At 43.2% G+C, this 24,100-nt stretch overlaps 1 protein-coding gene across 1 annotated transcript; it reads left to right on the top strand.

The window, feature by feature from the left end:
* The first annotated feature begins 961 nt into the window (after window positions 1-961).
* Window positions 962-20,157, top strand: zbtb16b (zinc finger and BTB domain containing 16b). The gene is made up of 7 exons (XM_028419900.1): window positions 962-1,078; window positions 2,216-3,458; window positions 5,626-5,723; window positions 8,010-8,096; window positions 14,905-15,075; window positions 16,180-16,347; window positions 17,752-20,157. Exons 2-7 carry the CDS (start codon window positions 2,293-2,295, stop codon window positions 17,979-17,981), a joined length of 1,920 nt encoding a protein of 639 aa, XP_028275701.1. The 5' UTR covers window positions 962-1,078; window positions 2,216-2,292; the 3' UTR covers window positions 17,982-20,157.
* The last annotated feature ends 3,943 nt before the right edge of the window (window positions 20,158-24,100 follow it).

Genomic DNA, 24,100 nt, shown 5'->3' with positions numbered 1-24,100 from the left:
ACACGCCTGCCAAGTGTGACGGAGATCAGATACATTTGTCAAGAGAGGCAGACACAGACACACAAAGAGAGACCTGGTGCTTTATGAGGAGAGATCTAAGTCTACCATCACATTCTAATAAATATTCAATAATATCAGCGTGGCCTTATTCTTTCATTTACGATCCATATAGCATCATTCAGTTAAATGATCACAAATTAAACTCTACCAGACTGAGAATACAGGTTCAGTTGTACACAAGTTTATATCACTCTTGCTCACCTCCTCCAACATGTGAGGCACACAAAAGTGCCGTGCCCACATCTTTCTGACAACAATGAGCTGATTTAAATGTTTATTCCCTGTCCAAAAGAGAAGAGATGCGAAAATCTGAACATTAAAACAAATGTAAAGTGAATTTTATATTATCTACAAAGTTAAACTATGCTATGAAAACAAGCATGCAATATTTAATGATTAAACAAAGAAGTTTCTCTCCTGTGTGTGTGTGTATATATAGATATATATATGTATATATACATATATATATATATACATACATACATACATATATAGATATATATACATATATACATATATATACATATATATATATATATATATACATACATATATATACATATATACATACATATATACATATATATATATACATATACATGTGTGTGTATGTATATATATACATATATATATACATATACATGTGTGTGTATGTATATATATATGTATGTATTTTTCAGGAAGCAGATAATCACCCTCAATTTTTAGACAACATAAATGTGGATTGGACACATGACCCTTATTTTAATCTGAAATCTTAAAACTGTTTTACATTTCAAATTCAATCCAGTCTGTGGTTGTTGTCTCCTTTGGCCGATCCGTTTAAACACGTGGTCATGATGTCGCGTTTTATTTTGAAAGTCCCTGGCGGAAGCCACGTTGGGCCCCCGCCGGTTTGACCGCCGCGGCTGGCTGATGATTTGCTTACTTGGAGCAGGACTGAGTTTGGAGCGGGTACTGTGAAATGTGTAAGCATGATGCTGCCTGGATAATCAGCGGAGGACGTTAGGAGACAGAGGTAAGAACAGCTGTGACAGCCGCCGCTCTTTATTTATCACATCATCATTTTTTTAAATCACTGATTCTGCTCCGATGAACTACTTTTCTGTCTCAGACTCATTTATAATTATGAACATTTTGAATCACTGTGCACACGTTGTTGCGGCTTGTTAGAATTTGCACACCACACACGTGGAAATCGGAACAAGTTTCCTCTCAGCCTGATATTTATTTGATATTTTATTGAAAGATTTTCCAAACTTGACTGAGCTCAGACTGTCTGAGCTTCACACCGTCAGATCCTTTTGGATCTGCTTTCAGACAGAATCGGGTCTTTCGTTTTTTGGACAGGACGCAGCGCAGACAAGCAAGTAAAAAGCGCGCAGTGAGGGTTAATTTGTCGCACCGTGTTTGGATAATAAAGGTGGATTTGTGCGTGTGCACCTGATGCGCTCTGATGTTGCGGTTAGTTGAGGATGCAGCCTGTCAGCATCACTCGAGCTGCCGCTGAGTGTCCGACAGTAAAAACAGTCATCAAACCATCATGCAGACGGTCACTCGGGTATTCTAATGTGGCGGAGACTCATCTGCTCGCCTGCGTCGTCCTGATACTTTGATAACTTATTGAGGCATTTTTAACAGGGCGGCTTAATTGTCTTTAACGCGTCTAATCATGAACGTGCGCAGCCTAAATGAACTAATCAGCCCTTCAAGGCGTTTGTTAATAGCAGCCCTACCTGTTGAGAGCGTGTGTGTGTGTGTGTGTGTGTGTGTGTGTTTGTGAGTGAGTGAGTGTGAGGAGCTTGATAAATTGAACCGTCACCTCTCAGTATGCAGACGTTATTACAGCGACGTGACCGCGCTCAACGAGACCTCAGACTAATCACCTGCAATGGTAACTGTTGCTTTGCGCTTATCGACCTGTTGTCTGCCTTTGCTTCTTTAATTAAAATACATAAACATGTAGGGAGCATCAAATAAAAACAAGAACCCTTCAAGAAATCAGGTGGGGGTTGATGTTTCACTGAATGTTTAATTTAAAATGGTTTTAAATATTCTTTTTGATTGAGCGTGGATAAAAGTGTTCAGTCAAGTGTAATTAATGCATATTATACCCTCTTTCTCTCCCCACCCCCACCACCACCACCACCACCAGAAGCTGAAGGAAAGTGAAGCAGCCACACCTCATGCGTGGGTTCAGCATTGGTCCGAGTGGATACGGGTCTAAGAAACATGGGTGTGCTCCAGCTCCACAATCCCACTCACTCCAGCACGCTTCTGCAGCGGGCCAACCAGATGCGTCTGACCGGCACCTTGTGTGATGTCATCATCACAGTGGACGGCCAGGAGTTTCCGGCGCACCGCACCGTCCTGGCCTGCACCAGTAAAATGTTCGAGATCTTGTTCCACCGCAGCAGCCTGCGCTACGCCCTGGACTTCCTGTCCCCAAAGACCTTCCAGCAGATCCTAGAGTACGCCTACACCGCCTCACTGCAGGCCACGGCCGAGGACCTGGACGACCTGCTGTATGCCGCAGAGATCCTGGAGATCGAGTACCTGGAGGAGCAGTGCCTGAAGGTGCTGGAGACCATCCAGGCAGAGGAGAGTGAGGAGGTGACGGTGAGGAATCACAGCTCCGGAGACCACAGTGACCACAGCCGGGCCAGGCACTGGAGGCACATGCTGATGTCCAAGAAGCATTCCATACAGGATGGACCCAACCGCACCACTCCCACCGCTCTGCACCAACTGGCGCTGTACCACATGACGGACCGGAGCTCTCCCGGCCCAGAGTCCGAAGCAGCTCCAGAATCCAGCCCCAAAGTGGACACTGAGGTCGATATGGAGAGTCCTGAGCAGGCTGAGCGTGGCAGTGTAGAGTTATCCCAGAACTCATCCACCAAAAGAATCAAATTAGAGCACATGCAGGTCGATGACACCAACGGCTCTGAGGGCAGATTCTCCAGCACCGGGGAGGGGAGCTGCCTGTCAGACCAGCCCAGAGACGAGGGCCCTGGGACGCCCCTGAGAGGCAGCGTCATCACCAGCGCCAGGGAGCTGCACACGAGCCCCGAAGACGGAGGACAAGTGGTGGGCAACTCTCTTGACTGTTTTCCCGGGATCGCAGACAAACACTTGGCTTCCATATACTCGGTGCCCACCAACCACACAGCGGAGGGCCTGCCGGTGTCCGTTTCAGTGGCCCCGTCCCTGGGCGTGCCGCTGGACCCGAGGGCCTACAGCGGCCTGCTGCACCAGGGCTTGCTGCACAGGGAGCTGCTGAGCAGGCTGGGCCAGTTTGCAGCAGGGATGAGACACGAGGGCCAGACTCAAGGCCAGCATTGCTGTGGTGAATGTGGGCTTCAGCTGCACAGCAGGCAGGCTGCGGAGCAGCACAGGTAACACAACTCACTGCAACACAATACAGCATCACTTTATGTATATTTTTAAAATTAAACAAACACAACTAAATCATGATAATAATAATAATAATAATATCAGATCAGATGAAGGAAGATTTTTTTGGCAAACAGATGAGAAGGAGGACGTTTGCTTCAGCGCAAAACATACAAGCCAAGCAGCCGAGCATTCAGGACGTGTGTATTTTCAATTGAACCATTTCTTGCTCTTCGGGGCTATCCCCCCCACCACCCACCCTGTGATGGTAAAACACCGTGTGAGTTAAAGGCTGGAAGGAGCAAAACAGCAAATATGTTAATTTATTCTCAGGGACACCTGCGCTCATGTCTTAACAGTGAGATGTGTGGGGAACTTTTGAATCAGGTCTTTGTAAGCTGGTTGATATAAAGAGGCCTTGGTGTCGCGTATCGCTGTTATTTACAAATCCGTATTTTCTAAATTTGGTTCGATTATTTGTGCTGGAGTGTGCCTCGCACAACAGGCTGTCTCTCAGGCTATTTGATATGCATTCCTTTGCATCAGCAGAGCCTCTCAGCAGGGACCGGGCTGGACACTTCAGCAACATGACGGATAACTTTTTATAACCTTATAACCTTTTATTTGTTTATTTGTTTACTTTGACTTTTATTTGTGAGTGTGTCATTTTGTATTTTGTCACTGCTCACAAAAACTCACCAAACTAGCTCTCATTAACTTGATTGCAGATGTTTCTAATTGTGCGTGCTCGGCAGTATTTGACTCATCACCGATCATTAGGAACAAAAGAGTCCAGAGTCCTAATATGCAGCTCACCCCACTGTTAGGATCACAGCACTTCTCCCCACCCCCTCCTCCTCCTCCTCCTCCTCCTCCTCCTCCTCCACCCCTTCACGCCTGTGGCTGACATTTCAGCCTCGTGCCTCTCCAGAGCTCTGCTGAAACGGAGCGTCCTGTGGGATATTTAGTGATGCGCGTTGCTTACTCATGGAGACAGGCGGATGTCCGCAGGTTGAAGGAGCATGCATTGGTGGCACTGCTTGAAGACGGAATGAAGCCGCTGCAGGTCTATAACCAGGTCACTGAGCATACACCTGGCCTGCAGATTGACATTTTCTCATGTGGTTCAAGAAGTATCTGCCAGCACTGTTTAAGTTTGCAGAAACTGAAACAATTAAATTAAACCAAAATACACAATTTCATTGATTTCTCCAAAAATAATAAACTTCATTTTGAGGGGAAATTTACACTTTTACTAAATTTATTATCAGCGTTATCAATGAGGGGAGTAAAAAAAATGGGGCGAGAAGAAGAAGAAGTGCAAATGAAAATGCAACAGTTGTGCCCAGCTGGACTCAAACTGGAAACATTGTGATTTCATGGTCAGTGCTTTAAACCCCCGAGGCCACCAGGACACTTTATTTATCCCTTTCACTGAAAAGGAAATACACTGTTCACACCTCAGATGCAGAATGAGAGCGAATGAATTCCTGACTATCATTAGAAGTTGACCAAATTTAACAAAAAAAAAACAAGGTGTTTGTGTAGATGTCACATGTGTTAAATTAAAATCTCAGGACTCATTTGTCTCCAGCACAGAGTGTGTTTAACTGCACACTCTTTTTTAGGCCATTTGCTCTGCTGTTAGCGGGGTGATACAAGGATAACCGTACAGATGCCTTGCATGCTTGGATGTGTGTGATATGATATGATAGGTTTTGCTGCCGGCGGAGCTTCAGCGAATCATCTTCTTTTCTCCTTTTCATTGCAGTTACAGGAGAAGTGTGTGTGTGTGTGCATGTAATGCTGGGGTGTGAGTCTGTGTGCATGTACTTTGTGTGTGTGTGCTTGTGTGCGTGCCCAGTGTCTTGCAGTGCTGGCGGGTGGAGGCAGGCGTATGTCTGCACACTGAAATTAGCCAGATATCCTATTGTCTGTGTTCTTTTAGCATTCATGCGTTGTGATTCACAACTCCAAGGGCCTCTTACACTAATGATGTTGCATTCAGCGAGGGATTCTTGCCGGAATTAAAACATGCTCCTCTTGTTACGAGGACAATGACGCGTCTAGGTTTGGGAGACCTTGCAGAAAAGGCACAGATACTTTTATTATCACAAGTGCGTTCTCGTCTCCGTTAACACGCTCACATTAGTGTTTGTCTTTCCACAGGAGGCTGCATAACGAGGAAAAGGGCAACGGCTGCGAGTACTGTGGCAAACGCTTCCAGGACAGCATGCGGCTGAGGATGCACATGCTGTCTCACACAGGTACTTAGTAACTCTCACACTCTCATCTCAGAGTATTCACTGCTGATCAACCCTCTTGATACAGTAGTGCACCTGTTCATACTACTCTCTCCACCCCCCCTCCCCTCTCCACATACCAGTTAGAATACTTGGATCATGCTTTCTTTTCCATGCTTAGGTCTGTGCACCTCTCCCTCCCTCTCCTCTCTCTCTCTCTCTCCGTTTGAATCGTTTCTGTGTTTTTTCGGAGACTCTGGCAGCTCGCCAGCTCTGCCCCTTCTGAGTGATGACATCATCAGCTGCCGGCAGGCCTGGGTGTTCTGCCAGTGTTCCGAAGCGTGTGTGATGGCTCGCTCGCAGATGTGTGTCCAGGAACACACTGTACCCAAATGCAGACTTAATCAGACCTGACTGCTCTCCCAGCTACTTTATCCAAAATAGAGAAAGAGGGAGGGGAGGGGAGGGGAGTGGAGGGAAGGGAGGGGGAAGAGTGGGGGGGAGGGTTAGGCGGTGTGTTGGGGGGGGGGGGTCAGAGACTAAAAATGAAACTAAAACAGAAACCTCAGTTGGAATATGTGTACAGGCAAGGCGAAGTCCCTGTCCTCTCTGCCTGCTCTCTGATTGTCGGGGAATGACATACTGCTGACAGATGAGAGAGAATCTGCCTCTTTTTAAACTTCACCTGTGTCGTCCCTTTTCCTTCCTCTGTACCCTCTGTGTAACCCTAAACACACAAACACACACACATGTTGTCTGGCATTGCTCTCAGACCTCCACCACGCACTTTGATTTTCAATTCGCTGTGACATCCACAACAGCAGCACCTTTAACCTAATTTGAATTTTTGCATAAACTCTCCCCATCCCAATGTGTCAACCTATAATACTACAAAAAAAAGGAGATGTGGATCTCATTTCTTTGTCACTGTGTATTTCGGTATAGCAGCCTTAGATCCCGCTGGTTGCTAAGGAGCGAGTGCTCCACTGCTCTAATGGGCTGATTTGGTATTCAGCTCGATGCTGGCTCTTATTTTGGTATGCCAGACAAAGTGTTTTGATGGAGGACGATTGCAGCCGCGTCTGGAGACAGTTTGATGGTTTATGGATGAGAGCACACTCCGTGCCTTTGACTGCACAAGACAATGCACTATGTTCTCTTCTTCCCTTATCACACAATCTCACACAACACAACACACCGCACTGGACAGCGTCACACAACATCAGGATCTACAACGCTGCTTCAGTGTTACTACAATATAAGACTACCAAGTTTTATTTTTGTTCTGTGTAACAAAGCGCGCCGTTCCAAAAACAGTGACAGTTTGTTTTCAAAAACTGTTGTTTTTAGAAATGAACAGATTGGGGCTTTTTTTGTTATTTGTGTGCAGCAGTAGGAAACAGTGGCACACTGTCTGTGTATAGAGGCATCGTAAGAGTTGAAAGAGGACCACATTTAGGCTGTAGCGCTCAGAGTTCCCAAAGCTTGTGGGTGTTTTAATGAGTCATTTTAACTTCATTTAAAGCCAGCTGAGCAGAAAATAGATCAGTGAATGAGCCCTGGGCCAGTATGGATCTGCAACCGATTTACATCTCTGTGAGAGCCAACCCACATCCAAACAGCTGTGTGTGTGAGAGAGAAAGACAGAGAATGTGTGTCTGTCCTATGTGTCTGTCTGTGCAGGTGTGAGGTGAGTGCAGAACAAGGACTGAACATTTCTGCAAGCAGTATGCATCCTTGTCTCTTTCATGTCTTCATCAGAATAGACAAGGGCATTCCAAAGGTGAACTGGGAACTGTAGTTACAGTGTATGCGATGGGATTTGGGGTGTTGACTCTGAAGTGTTTTTTTGATAAAGGGATGTGCCGCAGGCGGGAAGCGTCTGCTGTAGAGAGAACACCCAGTCCTTCTGTGGCCTCTCAGGCAGACAGTCTGCTCACTGTTCAGAGACTGATAACAGGGCACGGTAAATAAAACTCTTCAGCTCGGCTCTTTTTTGTCAAGAAGAAGGGCCATTGCACCCTGTCTGGTGCTTTTGTTTGTCCCCAGTTGTGTTTTTTATGGCGCTTTCCTCTGCTCCATTGTACTCCGCACATTTGCTTCCTTGTGTTAACACCTGAAAAGCACAAGCGTGTGACAAGCGAGGCTCTTTGGTGACTTTTCAAACAGCGCTCCTTTGTTCCTCTCCTGTTGCTTCTTTCCACAGTTCCCTTTAAATGCTAAATTAACTGACTTACTCTACAATTACAGACACACACTGTTTGTGTTGATCAATACACATTCTTATATATATTTTTTTTTAATCTACAGCTCCTGCAGAGGCATTGGTGTGTGATCAGTGTGGAGCTACGTTCTCCTCAGAGGATGCTCTGGAAGCCCACAGGCAAACACACACAGGTACTTTGCAAACATGTGTGCACGCATTAACATAACCACACACACACACACACACACACGTTTCATCTGGACAGCATGCATTGAGCTGTTGTAGTAAGCCGTGACTGCGGGACTTGTGATCATGGGTCTAAACTTGCTTGTCATGCTGGCTGGGTTAAACTGTTCCTGTCATGATGCTCCATAATTTATCAACTGGGAGGTGGGAGGCCCTCTCACATATCACCCACTAATATCTCTTGGCATCCAGACCCACTGCATACCACTTTGCCACAGCCGTAGCTTTACAGTGCCAGCGTTACAGTTTCACAGACATACTATCCTCACCTACCTCCTGACGGTGGCTGTGAAATTATTTACCTCACACACACACACACACACACACACGCTACAAGATCAACATCTTGTGTGCGTTTTTCAATCACAAATCAAGAAAATGTTTGTATTACATCTACTGAATGTCTGGCACTAACAGTTGGCACCAGGATGAGTCAAAATATTTTTTTCTATAATTTTTTTTTTGGCCAAATGACTGAACAAACCTGGATGGTAATTTGCAATCTGGGTTCTTAAAGAGTTTGGAACAACCTGCTTAAGGAGTTATCAAAGTTAGACAGAGCTCTTCAGAAAACACAAAACAGTATACGCCAATATATCTTCACTAAATCATTATCACTGCCAAAAGAATTTGAAATACTGTCACAATATCAGCAGCAGAAAGCTAGTCTGAATCCTAGCCTCTCTTGGAATCTGCCAAACACATAACTAAACAAGAGAAAGGAAATGCTGTTAAGCCCGACGCCAATATAACTTGGCTTTAGCAACACAACCGAGACATTAATGTAACATTTCATGTTTCAGGACTAACAAACTAACAGGAGCTTCCTGGTGTGTCATGTCCGACATCCTGAATGTACTGCCAGGAAAACCTACACTAATCAAATGGCTATGTAACCACCATTAGTAAACAGTTCAAACCTCTGTGAAGGCCAGTGATTGGAAAAGGGTCAGAAATGAGTGTGTCCACCCGGCTGTTACATCACGGATGTTAGTGGTAGTATGAAATGCAACCAGTGATCAGGAGCCTACTGAACTGGATTATTTACAGTCAAAGTTACACCTTTTGTATGATATCAATATTTGTTTTTTATATGTCTGTTATTTATAACACCCTTAGAGAAGAGCTGATGAACAAAAAAGTCCTGAAATCTAAAGAAAGCCAAAACAGCAGACATGTTGTAATTGTATTAAATAAGGCAGAGTGCTGTATAAATAGTCAGTAGTGACTTTGTTTATGGTTAATTTGTAACAGAGGAATGCTATCTCTTATCGACTTAGACTTGTGCAACACATGTGTGACTGGAAGAAAAAGAGGCAGTATTGTTGTCAGACAGTGCATACAGTATGCCGGGCAGTGTCTGAATCCACACCTTTTCTGCTACTGTCAGAGAAAGGTGATAACCCTCTCAGGAGCATTGGCACGTAACTGTAACTCCAGGTGGCACACACAGTATGAATAGTTAATGGATGTGGACATGGAGGGGTGTTAACGATGCCCAGAAGTTTCTACCCTCATCTCCCCGAGTTGTAAACATCCAGAGCTCGGTTTCAGCTTGGCAGTGTATCCAGAGCAGGGTACAGGAGGGCATTACTCTCTCATTTTGTCATGATCTCAGCTTGGTCTGCTGTGACGCATGAGCCTCTTTTACTGACTCTTATTGTAGCACTCGCGGTCTACTACACGAGCTACAGGTAATTTAATCACTCCGCGCTAAGGTTATGCGAGGAAAGTATGACACGGCTTCACCTCCATGCAACGATTTACATTTCGTACATCACCTGGATTTCATTCCCTCTAAAACCACACAGGGCCTTTCAGCGCTGATCGTGCAGCTTCAGCTTTAATTTGCCGTTTAACATGTAGCATAACCAGTGAGCCAAATGAGTTTCCTCTTAGCAGATTAACACTTGTCAGACCTCAGCAGCTGCAACGCTGCTGTCCACCTCCTCTGGAGAGGAAATAATACTACTTTTTAAGACCTTTCACTGAAACAATTTGGCAATACTGACTGCAAGACTAGTTTACAATTCTCTTTAGCCATTTTGATATGTCAGAGGTGAATGGCCGTGGGTTGCTGAAGTTAGAGATCAAAGAGAGAAGTTGGGGAGGGGGGGGGGGGGGGTCTGGGGGAGGGCTGAACTGTGGGAAGGGAAGGGGGCAGGGGGTATGTGAGGGCTTCCCGAGAGCAAGAGGATTGCTGCTGGTGTTGGGTGCCAGGACTGGGAGGAAAAAAACATCATGTGCTGCTGTTTACTCCTCACCACAGCACTGTCATAGTCTCCTCTGACCTACTTGTCAGTGCCCAAAATAAAAGAATGGATCTGTCTCCGAATTGCTCTCACAACAAAGGGGTTTGTTTCATCACAGCGACTCAAGGCTCTGGGGCGCCGAGCGTTCAATTTTGGAAAACCCAAGACTGTAGCTTATCTGCAGCACGCACAGAACCGGACTGTAAATGCTTCAAACCATGCTGCCTAACCATGTTGCTACCTTGCCCTCAGGAAAAAGGCCATAAGAGTGCTGCCTTTGTGTACTCACAGCAGCTGCACTGTTTCCACACATTACAGGCTGCTTCATCAAGTGAATAATATTACCTTCTGTCCAAACCCTAATTAAACAGTCCTGTAGTCCATTCAGATACAGCCCAGGCTTTCTAATGCATCCCTCTTAATGCAGACCTTTTAGCTCGCCTAATTGCGTGTCCGTCATCATACTGCACCCTCCTGTTAATACCCAGTTGTAATTCATATAAGCCTTAAGCTGAACTGAACTGTGCTGTGTTTGGCCATTGTGCCCTCAGTATTTATTTGCACTGACTGCTATGATACACAGAGCCGCGGGAAGCCCTGTCATTTCAATGTAGAAATGAAAATATAGAAAATATTGTAAACATTCCAGGAATCAAGGCGAATGAAGCAGAGTGTGACCTCAATGAACCGGTCCATGGAATGGTGGTTAAACACGAGCAACGTATCTCTTGTTGCATTAATTATTGAATCGGTTGTTCCTCACTCGGGTAGATTAGCAGTCTACTGATGAGCACCCGGGGTTGTTTAAGGTACTGTAGTGTTTGTGCATGTGCGTCTGGAGCCGCCGCATCTACGGGGAGCTGTCTGCATGAACACATACAGTACCAGGAACACAGCACAGGGGTCAGGCGAGGTCTGGCACATAATGCAGCTTGCATGATCGTGTATGTTTAACTGGGTGATCAGAATGTGCCAGCAGACGTGTGTGTGTGCCTGAGGACATGGTTTATAGAGTAAACTAGTGCACACGCTCAGCATTAATGTCATAATGTATACTGTGAAATTCATTTGTTGTTTTCATCGCAGCAGGTGATTTGTTTAGTTATTTTAAATGTACTGAATACAAATGCTTTAATAGATCTGAGAACAATTAAATAATAAAAAATAATCATTAATACACATTATTTAAACAATACCAGTTATCTCCTAAAGTCCAGTTCAAATTAAATGATGTGCGTCTGCAAATTATTCACCGCCCAATCAGTTTAATTGATCTTTAAAGATAAGATTAACAGGAGAAATTATAGAGATTTGTGGATGTCACTGATACAATCTCTTGTTTAATTTGCAGAGGGTTTACTCCCAGATTCTCAGGGTGGGAAAACTTTTGTTTGCCGCTTGAAAAGAAACAGGCTGCGCTTATTTGTGAATGAAGGGATTAGCTTGAACACTTCACCCCAACAAGGACCATGATCCTATCTGGTTGCCTAGACACATGGTTTTGTTTCTTAGGCAGCGTGAGAGCCTGGCCAGCTCCCACCTCCGTTGGACTGAATAAGTGGCAGATGTATGAAGGCAGACCATGTTAAATCACATGAGCATACACACTGACTTAGTAGAGATGTGCCGGAATAGCAGAGCAACCTCATAGCGTCCTCGATTACTAACCTAATTGTGCATCAGATGAGCAGCTCAGTCGTGCACGTGGTAAATGTTGATATTTTCTGCCGCGCAGCAGGATTGCCTCAAAAAGTAAATCATTATTCCTTCTGTTAAAGCTCCCACCCACTAAACACAATGCTCTGTCAACTCTCCAGCCTTTGAGAAATACCATTGATTACATGGTATTTACCCCATTGAGGGCCAAAGGTCAGGGGGTCATCCTGTGCCTTAAAACCTAAATCCCAGGCCCATTGTCTGGTTAAGGGTGAGAAAGCAGGGGGCAATGACAGCCAACTTTAGGGCTTATTCTCTCATAAAGAAGCTCCTCTGCACTTATTACCAAAGCTTTACTGGAAAACTCTATGACCACAAATCCTTTTTGTTTGAAAAGTTAACAGAAAGCAGTGAGGCGAAACGCCACCACTAACATGTACAAGCACTTCCTTGCCTCCAAAAGGTTTTTGGTTTTGTTTTTTTGTTTACACTTTGAGATGTTGTTTGGTATTTTTATTTTCAGCGTTGGTTGCGCAGAATAAAACTGAAAACGACTGCTGAGCTGTTGTCACTGTGTGTCAACCCGAGATCAAGAGTGAGATTCTTGTGACAGAATATTTGTCATATTTCTTTTCTCAAGTTTCGGTATTGTCGGTGACAGAAGGATCAGGATATACATCTGTGAGTGTCTGCGAGTGTGTCAGGGAGTAACGGTTTACCTCAACAGAGAAAAAGTAGGATGTTAAAACTTTCAGAGCAGACAGAAAGAAGTGCACAGGCTGCACTGAAACAGGCATTTACAATATATGATGGTTAATAAAGAGAGAGGATAATTAAAGTTGCTTTGAAGTATCTACAAGGTGGATAATGTGCTATTCAGTTCTGCCCGCAGCTACAGTAACCTGAATCCATTGGAACAGAAAGCACTCCCCCTGCTGGCTGCAGCAAATATTACGACAGAGAGAAAGAAGTGGAAGAAGGCTTCACACCTGCAGGTCATGCAAAGACTGCATTTTGAGCTTCTCAGCACCATTTATAGATAGATCATTATCCAGATTCACTGTGCATAGTGAGCTGGCATTAGTTTGGTATGAGTCAGGCAGAAATTGAAGCTGGGTGGACAGTGAAAGGATTTCCTGTATGGTCAGCGAATAAGGGGGGTGGGGAGGGTGCAGAGGCGTTGAGAATGGAGGGTCTTTTGTCTACAACTAAAATATTGTGATCCGCGGGTGAGAAAGGGCCTTGGTCATTAGGCGACAGCATAAAGACAGGGATTGTAGGAGTTGCGTGAGGAGCCTATGACTAATAGGCTTGGTCAATGAGGGCCTGAACCTCATTGTGTGCCCTTTGTGAAAAAGTCCACGGGCTAAAGCCTCTGAACAGGTGCAGTTCATTCCAGCGGATCGCCTCCCTGCAGGATTGTTAGGATCAGGGAATGTCTTTCATCCTGTCTTCTTTCTGTTAATGATTACAAATGATTGGTTCTATTAGTGTTGTCTCAGTGTAGATATTCAAAAGTAAGCAAGAAGCAGAGGCTTTATGCCAAACTTCAGCTGTCTGTGAAATGTAAAGTGGTGCCTCGCTTTGTTTGAACAAATTGTGATATGTGGATTAGTAAACAATACACTGTGAATGTTTCTGATTTATCCCTGAAAATGTGAATTTGCTTGATTTGTTTCTTTCCCTTTCTTCTTCGAACAGGCTTGGCTGTCTGTCTGTTAACTTGATTGAACCTAAAGCAAGTGTCTGACACTCTTCCCTCTTAGTATGAGTGTGCTGTATCCCTTTCCCTGCGTTAATTCCAATTTAATTGCCAGTTGCCTCAAGGCACTTCAATAACAGTAACAAATGATTTGATTTAGTGGACCTCATCAGACTGCATTTTAAATGCGACACAGCAACCCCACTTGAATTCCAATGAAGTGCTGGCACAGTCCTCTGTTTACTAATGATCCTCCGCTGGAGATGTCTGATTGAATCTGAGTCAGGAGCAATGGGACCTGCTAGCATTGTAAATGATCTGCAACCTGAGCAGACAGAGAAATAAGGACCTCATAATCTCACATTAAAGCCTCACTCTCCAGGACATGCACATTATGTCTAATGCTGCTGATTAACCGGTCCCACAGTCTTGCCACACATATGAATTTGCATCGCTGCGAATGCCAGAATGGATTTGAGTGCTGGCGTACACAGCCCGTAGATCAAGTGTTGACTGTATGACAGCCAATGGATCTTCTTCACATAGCCATTTTGACTTAAACTACCCTGCCAGCGACTCCCTATCTGTATTCCTCTCCACACTCAGTGCAACAGGAAAGCAGCCCCAAAGAGATGCCAGGTCACACACAGGATTAAACTGGATTGTGTTTTTTCCTGCAGTCCTGCCTTTAATGGCTTGATATCACTACTTAACATTCTGCACAGAGCGCATAGTGTAGGCATCATTTAGGGTGGAGCTACTATCAGCTGCTCTTTGAGCACAGAGACAGAGGACTTCACAGGCTGGAGCTGACTCCTGATGGGGAATGAAGAGAATAATTACATATCTAACACACCAGGAAGGAGCCATTGATTGTGTGATTGGCATGCTGTGCATTGTGTGGGAAATTCTTAAAGAAAACAATGACTTTCATGGTTTAAAATAGCACGTATAAAGACTCACAGCTGAAAGTGCCTCTGGGCTTTTAGGGGAGTTAGTTTAGGTAGAGGCACTTGCTCTTTGAAAGAAGCTTTTCCCTCAGAGGACTCACACAAAGTTGAAGTGACCCAGTTTCCCCACTTAAGGCCTTGTCTGTGTATGGTACTGAAATAACTGTGCGTCTGTGTCTTGTGCGTTCTCCAGGGACTGACATGGCGGTGTTCTGTCTGCTGTGTGCAAAGCGCTTCCAGACCCAGAAGGCCCTGCAGCAGCACATGGAGGTCCATGCAGGCATGCACAGCTACATCTGTAGCCACTGTGAGCGCCCCTTCCCGAGCCACACCACCCTCAAAAGACACTTGCGCTCGCACACGGGTAAGAGACGCCTCGTCTGTGCCATCATTGTTATCTGCAGCACTCCTCCTGTCACACAGCGTGAGCATTTGGTGTCAAATGCATGCATATGTTGAAAAGGAAACAAAGACGGGTGCATTTATTTTTGTATATGGGTTAATTTCCTTAGGTTATTGGCTTTAAGGTTTCAGTCGATTTGCATGCATCCTCTCCCACCCTCCCCTTTTTTTTCCTTCTCTATAAGATGACTCACCTCTCTGATGACAGCACTGTACCGTTATGGCCGGTGCATATTTTGGGCAATTTCATCCTGTTTATATTTTGGGTTCTTAGACAGCCTTTGGGCCTGTGCAATTCACGGCTGTCAGTTCTAGTGTGGTTCACCCAAAATGATAGAGGAAACCCAAATAAATATTGAAGGAAAAGCAAATGGAAATGACTTGTCTGTGTGTTCTACCGAGGGTGAGTCTTAGTGCCGCAGGAGACGGAGAGATATTTACTGAAAAGATGTCCCCCTTTCTTCTTTTACCTTAAATAACACTCCCAGCTGTCAGGATGGCTTGATGTCTAGACAGGAGAAATACATAATTGATGTGAAGAGACAGAAGTGAAGGGAGTTTTGGCCATGGCCACGTATCTTGTTTGTATGCCATTCTGCTTGGAAGTAACATTTTGTAAATGTCATCTGCTCCACAGTGGGGTGGGGGATTGGGGAGAATCGGCCTGTAATGAGGAGAGCAATGTATCCTCTGACTTGGCTGTTGCTGTGGACACTGAGATAATGAGGCACATAGGTCATTGGAGATGAGTCAAACCCTCAGCCTAGGAGAGAAATAGATTAACTACAGTATAGAGAACAGAGCAGCACATGCCTGGAGGACTTTTATTAGCTATTAGCACACAGCCAAGAGGAGTGTCCTCATGTCATAACATTAGCAACGTCTGAAAGCACATTATATCCCTGCTTGATATGCATGTGCAGAAAGGCCTGTGTGACTATTTGACCTATGCAGCTACATATGCAGCATTGCCATGTTGTGCCAGGGATAAAGTTAGCCTTTAATGCTTTTCACGATAATGGGTCGGTGTTGTGACTGCTTGTTTGTGACACGACTGTGCTCGCAGGCGATCACCCGTTTGAGTGTGAATTCTGCGGGAGCTGTTTCAGAGATGACGGCACGCTGAGGGGCCATAAACGCATCCACACAGGAGAGAAGCCTTACGAGTGCAACAGCTGCGGGAAGAGGTTCAGCCTGAAACACCAGCTCGAGACACATTACCGCGTACACACAGGTGAGAGTTCAGAGGAGGGAGCACTGTGTGGAGACTTATTATATATATATATATATATATATATATATAAAAAGTTGTTTTCCAGATCTTCTCACTGCCAGTCAGTCACATTAAAATACCCAAAAATGAAACAATGAATTGATCCTGCTGACACGTATTTTATGTGTAGCCAAGTCCCTAATATTTAATGTACTGCCTGGTGGAGAAATGTCACCTCACTTCAATATATTCTATGCAATATGTGAAGTGACAATAAAGAAATCTGAATCTTAATATAGTTTATCATACACACACAAGGCATGTTACAATGAGCATGGCCAATATTTGGATTTTATGCCACATACATCATTCTGCTGCTGTCTGTAATCATTAAATGTGTAGTAAGTCATCCTCCACAAATGCACCACTTTTAGCCCTGTATGAGTGATGTTTACTAAAAAACTACAGCCTGATATTTATATGCATCAGCCAGCCAGTACCTGCCAACACTGGCCTAATACAGACGTATCAGCATCAGTATCAGTGAAAAAAGATCAGACGCCTGGGGGCATCAGAAAAAGACGCCCGTGGAAATACAGTGCTTTCATATGATTTGTACACCAGACCGAGCTGTAACTCCGCCGTTATAATACTCTCGACACTGTCTGCAGCACATTACAACAGTTTGCATACATTGCTGGGTAAATAAACTAGTGGCGGTAAGATGCCAGCTATCTTGGCATCTCACTCAGTGAGCGGTTAAATGTCTTCGAGGAACTGAAACGGGTCCAGCTGCCGTTTGTTTTTAGCGCTAAGATATTAGCCAGCTGTGGTTTGTCATTGTGTACTCAGTCAGTCGTACGGGGTGGCAATCATCCTGAATCTGTTAAATTAGCTGTAACAACCTGCCTCAATACTTTTAAAAAAATATTCAGATGAACTAGATAGCTTTAGAGGTTTGGATGTTGTCCTTTCCACTGTTCACAACATCCATGATGATGATTTGCTCCTGACAAATCACAGGCCGCAAACTGCTCAGAATAGAATAGAATAGAGCTTCACTGCTGCTCAATAATTTGAGGTATTTCCTGGATAAGAAAAATCACTATGAAATTTAAATTGCCGTACAAAAAAACAACACTGAACACTTAAAATGAATCGTTGATACACACTCTACAGTTTAGCAGCTTCTATCTGATCCCATCTCTCTGAAGTAGATGACGCTGACTGCACCATTATCTATTCTGATATCAAACTAAAGGAAACTGATAGATGCCTAATCCTAGCTCTCACTAACACACACACACACACACACACACACACTAGCTCTACAACTACAGTGGACTCAGAGGTGAGTGTCGTCTCACCTGGCAGGCCTGTGGCTGCAGGTCTACAAGGTTAATGCTGCATTGTTGAATTTTTTAGGTGAGAAGCCATTTGAGTGTAAGCTCTGTCACCAGCGGTCCAGAGACTACTCGGCTATGATCAAGCACCTGCGCACTCACAACGGAGCGTCTCCGTACCAGTGCACCATCTGCCAGGACTTCTGCCCGAGCCTGGCTGCCATGCAGAAGCACATGAAGGGCCACAAACCCGAGGACGTGCCGGCGGACTGGAGAATAGAAAAGACTTACCTGTATGTCTGTTATGTCTGAGCAGGACTTGGACACCGCACACAGTCTAACGCACACACACACACAGACAACCTGGTGACTCTAGTGCTAAAGGGTCTGAAGGTTTAATTTGGATAAAATAAGAAATGCAGAGTGGAAAGAAAACAAATGTGTGTGCGCAGGGTACATCAGGGCTGCAAGTGATGATGAGTTAAAATGTCAATCTGATGACTACGAAATATTTGAAAGTAGTTAAACAACAAAAGATTCAGTTTGGAACTATTAACTACACAATATTCTGGATTGTTATCTGAATATGTATCACAATTTCCTGTTGAGCTGCCCTGGTGCACACAAAGACACACACTCTTCCTCTCCCTCTTTATCACTTACAGTTTAAATATAACTGTTTCTCTAATGGATCCACTGTGGTTACAAATCAATGCCACAACGGCTGTGACTGCTGACCTGTATGTGTAGCAGGAGCATATTGACTAATTGCTATAAACCATCAGTCAGCCGGAGCCATCTTCTATGATTGTGCAGTAGATGTTGAAAATAATTCCACGAAGGCTTGGTTGGCTGAACTTTTGCAACATTTTTCTCTCCTAATTTCCTGTGACTTTTAGTTGTTTTGAGGATTTTATTTGCTTTGGAGTTGTTTATTTTCTGCATGTTTTTACTTGAATGGCTGCCACGTTTTGACCTCATAAGCTTGATCTCTTTAATTGCCTTGTCTTTCTTGCAGTGGGTGTTATTGTTTTCGAGGTAGCTGGCTCACAATTTGAGTTTCTCTTCTATTATGTTTTTTTTTTTTGCTATTTATATGTTGTTTATTTTGTTACCAAATATGTGCTGGTTTTCATCACGCAGTCTGTGTCTCATGGGATGATTTCTAGTAGAGCAAGCTCTACCTCTGCTCCTCACGTATCACTGTTTTTTTTTTTTGTTTTTTTTTTTAATCCACTGCAAATTATTCGCCCATCATTCGATTTCATTTTTTCTAACAATTACATCACATGGTCGAACAGTGTGTAAAAAAATGCCTCGAAATGGCTTTTATGTGTAGTTTTTTTTAATCAATAACTATATATAGATGTCTTATAAAAATCACAGAATCGGAATTTTCTAGAAGAAAACTGAAGAAGACATGAAGAGAAATTGTTTTTTTTTATAAAACATGAAAAGAAAATTCTGACATTGAATTACTATGAGCAGGTTGTTGTCAGTCGTAGTGTAGCTGTAACGTACAAACTGTCATGGTATGTTATTCCCTTATGTGAGCCTAATACAGGCCTTATAGAGTTAAACATGTTGTATTTTTGTATTACAGTACTTTGCTATCTGTTTACATTTGGTATGATTTGAGAAACATCTTATTGTGTGTGTTTTATAACGTCTCTGGTTTGATTAAGATCCCTCCCTTGTGCCTCTTTTATAAGTAGAGCATTGATGTGCTTGAGTACATGGGTCTGTGCTATTGGTAGTTGTTTCTGGGTGTTTGTTTATTGTTACTTAATTAAAGATAGACTGCCATGTAGATCCACTTTGTCTGAACATTTGCAACTGGAAGCAACATACTGTGATAGTGGCTGATACTCTGATGCAAGTTCCAAGCAATTTTTATGTTAAAAAAAATGAAAAGAAAAGAAAAGAAAAAAAAAGTACACGCTCGTCTCCAATAGTTCCCTTCAAAGTGACAATGGACTGAGATCTCTGGATGAAAAACCGTGTGTACAGCAAATCTTGGCGTCTGCGGGCATTACCAATGCCTTCTTAAGTAGCCAACAACACTCAGTGCCATGAAAACACACATTCACTGTATCTATTCTACATGAACATGCACTATAAATGGATTTCCTCGGTGGACCAAAAGAAATAGAGCACTTTTGTTTGAAAAGGGTTTTTTCTTTGATCTTTCTATGTTGTGATAATGCAGCTGTCTTTTATTTGATGTGTCCTACAAGGATGTGATTAGTATTGTTTAGATTATGTCAATGTCTGTCTACCTCAGGGCCAGATCAAAGCTCGACCTGGTATCCAATCAGGGTTGTTCTTCTTGCCATGTGTGCAGTAAAACCCCCCTCTTCATTACAGCTTTGTAACACAGTGTGTGAAAGTGTTTTCTCAGTGTGGATTCAGGCACAACTCTGTATGCGTCAGTGTTCAGTGGCATGGTTAAAAAAAAAAAGAATAAAACAATTTACTATTTTATGCATCCTGCCTACTGTTTGTGCATTTACATGTGAAACTGTCAGTTACAGGAAGTTACAGGAGGACTGAGGCAAGTGCTAACTTTGATATGGTCAGACTTTCTGCACACCTGTTTTCCTGCTACTGTGGAACATTATCACATTATTATTATTATTATTTAGTTTAATAATAATGGGGCAGCAAATCTGCATGAAAAAATCTCAGAAATTTACAGGAAAACCTCAGATATTCTCTGACTATAAAGCCTACTATAGGCTATGAAGTCGCAAATCTGGAGAGACGTTGCTTGCTGTCATGTGTATCGTGATATATCGTATCGCCAGATTCTTGCCAATACACAGCCCTATAGAAGATAACACCGTGATAAAAACTAAAGCCCTGAACCAGTTGCATTTTATCCAGTTTATACACATAAATCGTATGCATGCAATAAAAATGACGTATAGGAAACACGATGTGATTCTTTGAAGAACAGATTTTTTTTAGCATATTCGCTACATTATTCTCCAAATTTTTCCCAAAATTTCGCCCTCGTCTGCCGGGTGAGTATTTTATTTCTTACAATGGCCCTAATACACCGTTGTAGATATAGACATATCGGCATATTGTTTTTTGTTTTAATAACTTTGATGTTTTCTAAACATATTTCTGCTGCTGCAGAAACATGCTAATGCACATCGACTCTGACTGAACCTGAGCATTTCCATTTTCCGACACTCCTACTGTCCTGCCCATCATCCACACCGCGTCAGTGCCCCTGAACGGTTTATTGGCTCCTGCCACAAACTTTCACAGTCTCGAGCTGTTTATAGAGTTTATGTATCATCTGGGCTACTTGCAAACAGCTGGAGTCACTCCAGGCTGTGTGGTGACCTCTGACGGCTCTCTGCCAAAGCCACAGCTGGCCTGCGTTTTATCCCAGATGTAAAAGGAGCTGGGAGTCCGTATATCAGGTCAGCCATGGCTCCCTTCACAACACAAGTGAGACCTCTTAATTACAAGCACTGGCAGCATTTTACTGTATCTTGATGCTGGATTTTGTGTGTGTGTGTGTTTGCCTCATGGCTTTGGGATTTAACAGGTTATCGTGCAAGTGCAATATGTTCCTTCAGTTCCCTTTTCAGTGTCCTCTTTCCCCCATAAAGCTGCCTCTTGAGTAGCTGCCGCTGTGACTGTTTTATTGTGTAATCTATTTTCTAGCTATGTGACTTCAATCCGGTCAGCTAAATTCCGCGCTGCAGTGTTTACACTTTCTTTCTGCAATGATGACACACACATGCAAACTATGTTTTTTTTTTTAGTCTTGCATGTTTTTATCTGCACTCTCACCACACAGATATTTTGAGTTTCATCTTAGCTGCAGTGTGCAGAATAAACAAACTGTATGTAAATACAGAGATTCTGTAAACTGACCGGGTCATCTGAGAGGTCTTCATGTTTATATAGTGGTTTCTCAACAAGTGGTTCAGGGGGCACAAGAGTAACAAGAAATAAAAGTGCTCTTTCTGCAGCTGCTATAAGTGCAGCACGTGTGCTTATCAACATCACTTCTCTCTTATGAGCCAAACAAAGTCCAGAAGAGGGAGGACGTAGTGACAAAAACTGTCAACAACTGAAGAGAAAAAGAAAGCAGAAACTATGCCAGCCACAGCAGCATGATCTCTGTGTTTAGTTTTCTGCTGTCTGCTAAGAAACTAGGAGGGGAGCCACAGAAACAGAGAAGGCTTCATCGACTAGGAGAGGTGGCGCCTCTAATGGAGAAACCAAGAAACAACAAGAAAATGATGCTCCAAATAAAAACTAAGGAAGTATTAAGTCAGACAAATGCAACATAACCTTATATGACCCAATGTTCAGGGTAAATAATTCACATTCGGTATTTAATGAAGTCAATGTCTGCAAAAGAAAACCCTTCTATCATGACTGTGATGCATTTACGGGCCTCACACATCCACCTTCAGTCTGATCACACAGTGCCTCCTGCATTCATTCTGCTGCTACCATTAGCGGCAAAATTTTATACATTCATACATTCAAAATCAATACATATCAGACTGGCAGCAGTACATGCCCAAGTAACTATAAACAAACATTTTTTTTGCAAATGCAACATGTGTCTTCTGTTTTTCAGGCTTCAGTGTTTAACATCTGAGGTCTACTGCTGGTCGCTGACGAGGTGTGTGTGTATGTACATCCTGGAGCTCATTATTTATTTGCTGTGCTGTCATGAGGGATTTTCTTCACTATGTTGGTGATTTTCGAGTCCTCCATCTAGTTTTCCGTGCACTCCTTTCTTTCTTTTTGTTTGTTTTTAAGATAAAAAAACCTTTGATATCTACCTCTGAATACCTCTCATCCGGTGTTCCTTATTTCTCACATCATCTCTGAGACACAAATTTAAGCACACAAACACGAGAAACACTTAGCCGACAAGAGTCCAGTTACTTCAGAAAAAACTGTTTTAAATTAAAGTTAAGACCTAAAAGTTGTTCCTCTTATTTTCCCTTGAATTGAATGTTGAGACTTCTCACGAAGGTTTGAGAAATTGAAAGCAGTTAACAGAAACTTTAACTGCTGAACAAGAACAGGATGAGAATCAGTTCTACCACCATCACACTTAGAGGGCTCACACTGTCAGACAGGGGAAAGATTACATTAAAGCAGTTAAAATTGCAATGTTAGATGAGACAATGCACATTAAATGATTCTTAATGAGGGCTATTGTTCATCTATAAGAATAAGTATGGATTTCCCTTCAATAAAGCACATTGAATTGTCAAATTCATTTGCATAATCCATTATCTATTAGAGCTTTTTTTTTATTATTCATCTATTGAGTGATTTAAATATTTAGTGAGAGGGTGATTTAGTCATTTACAACTTCAAATCCATTTTTCTGGGCCAATTAATTTCCTATTTATATATTGATTTATAATATTTTTGGTGGGGGCGGGGGGGGGGGGGGGGGGGGGTACTGGCCATTCACCAAACAGTAAAATCCTGCTTTTATTTTTACAGATGAGTAATAATATGAATGCCAAAATATTTAAGGTAGTATTGTGTAGTGACCTGCTTATTACATGATCCTCCCCAGTGATCCAACCATCATTTCCTCAGATGTATCACAACACAGTGATTGGCCATTTAGAATCAAGTACTCATCAGAGCTGTGTAATGCATTAGTGAAAGTTTCAATGAAGTCTTTGTATGGTATTAGATCCATTCATTCTTTTGAACCTGCTCCAGCTTCAGTTTGACTGTGTGAAAAATGACAATCACCTCTGCAACCCCTCCACCTCCGATACAACCGCCCTGTCGTCAGTCCAAGGCCACGCTCAGTGGAGGAGCAGATTGAGTGGGAGCCAGTGTTAATGTAATCTCCTCTGTTTAATTAGAGCGAGCGTGGTGGGCAGCTAAAGCAAACCACATTAGCCGCCATCTGGTGGGGAGCGTCTCTGCTCTTACCCACCCTCGCTATCATTAGCCTCTACAAGACAAGATACAAACACATACATGACAGCCATTTATTCATCCTGCCACTTTAAATACAGACACAACTGCATACCAGTTAGTGACTGCAATGAGGCCACGCTTGTGTTTAGACCTATGATCAATGTACTGTCCTGTAATTACAATATGCAGCAAACCAAAACAACCTAATTTAAATAGTTGTCAAAGAACTTACAAGCGCAGCCTAATATGCATTCCTATTTTTATCAACAGTAACACATTAAACACATCACCTATCACAACACATGATTATCATACAGTTTATAGTTTCAACAAGAGTTCTTTTCACTAAAATCATTCCAGACTTTACTTTCACTTGGGTTTAAATGGAGAGCTTTAACTCTACCACAAGAGGGCAGTATGTCACTGCAGCTGAGAGTCGACTCCCGCCTGCAGAAGGGCTCCAGCACAGAGGATTTACTGCTCCACAGAAGGCA

The sequence above is a fragment of the Parambassis ranga genome, chromosome 13 (genome assembly GCF_900634625.1).
Source record: "Parambassis ranga chromosome 13, fParRan2.1, whole genome shotgun sequence".
Lineage (NCBI taxonomy): Eukaryota > Metazoa > Chordata > Actinopteri > Ambassidae > Parambassis > Parambassis ranga.
Note: the sequence above shows the minus strand (reverse complement) of the source record. Positions and strands in the feature narration are given on the sequence as shown.

Coding starts and splice junctions, on each gene's coding strand:
- zbtb16b (XM_028419900.1), top strand. CDS start 2,293: ATGGGTGTGCTCCAGCTCCACAATCCCACTCACTCCAGCACGCTTCTG. Junction 3,459..5,625: donor CAGGCTGCGGAGCAGCACAG/GTAACACAACTC, acceptor GTCTTTCCACAG/GAGGCTGCATAACGAGGAAA. Junction 16,348..17,751: donor ACATTACCGCGTACACACAG/GTGAGAGTTCAG, acceptor TGAATTTTTTAG/GTGAGAAGCCATTTGAGTGT.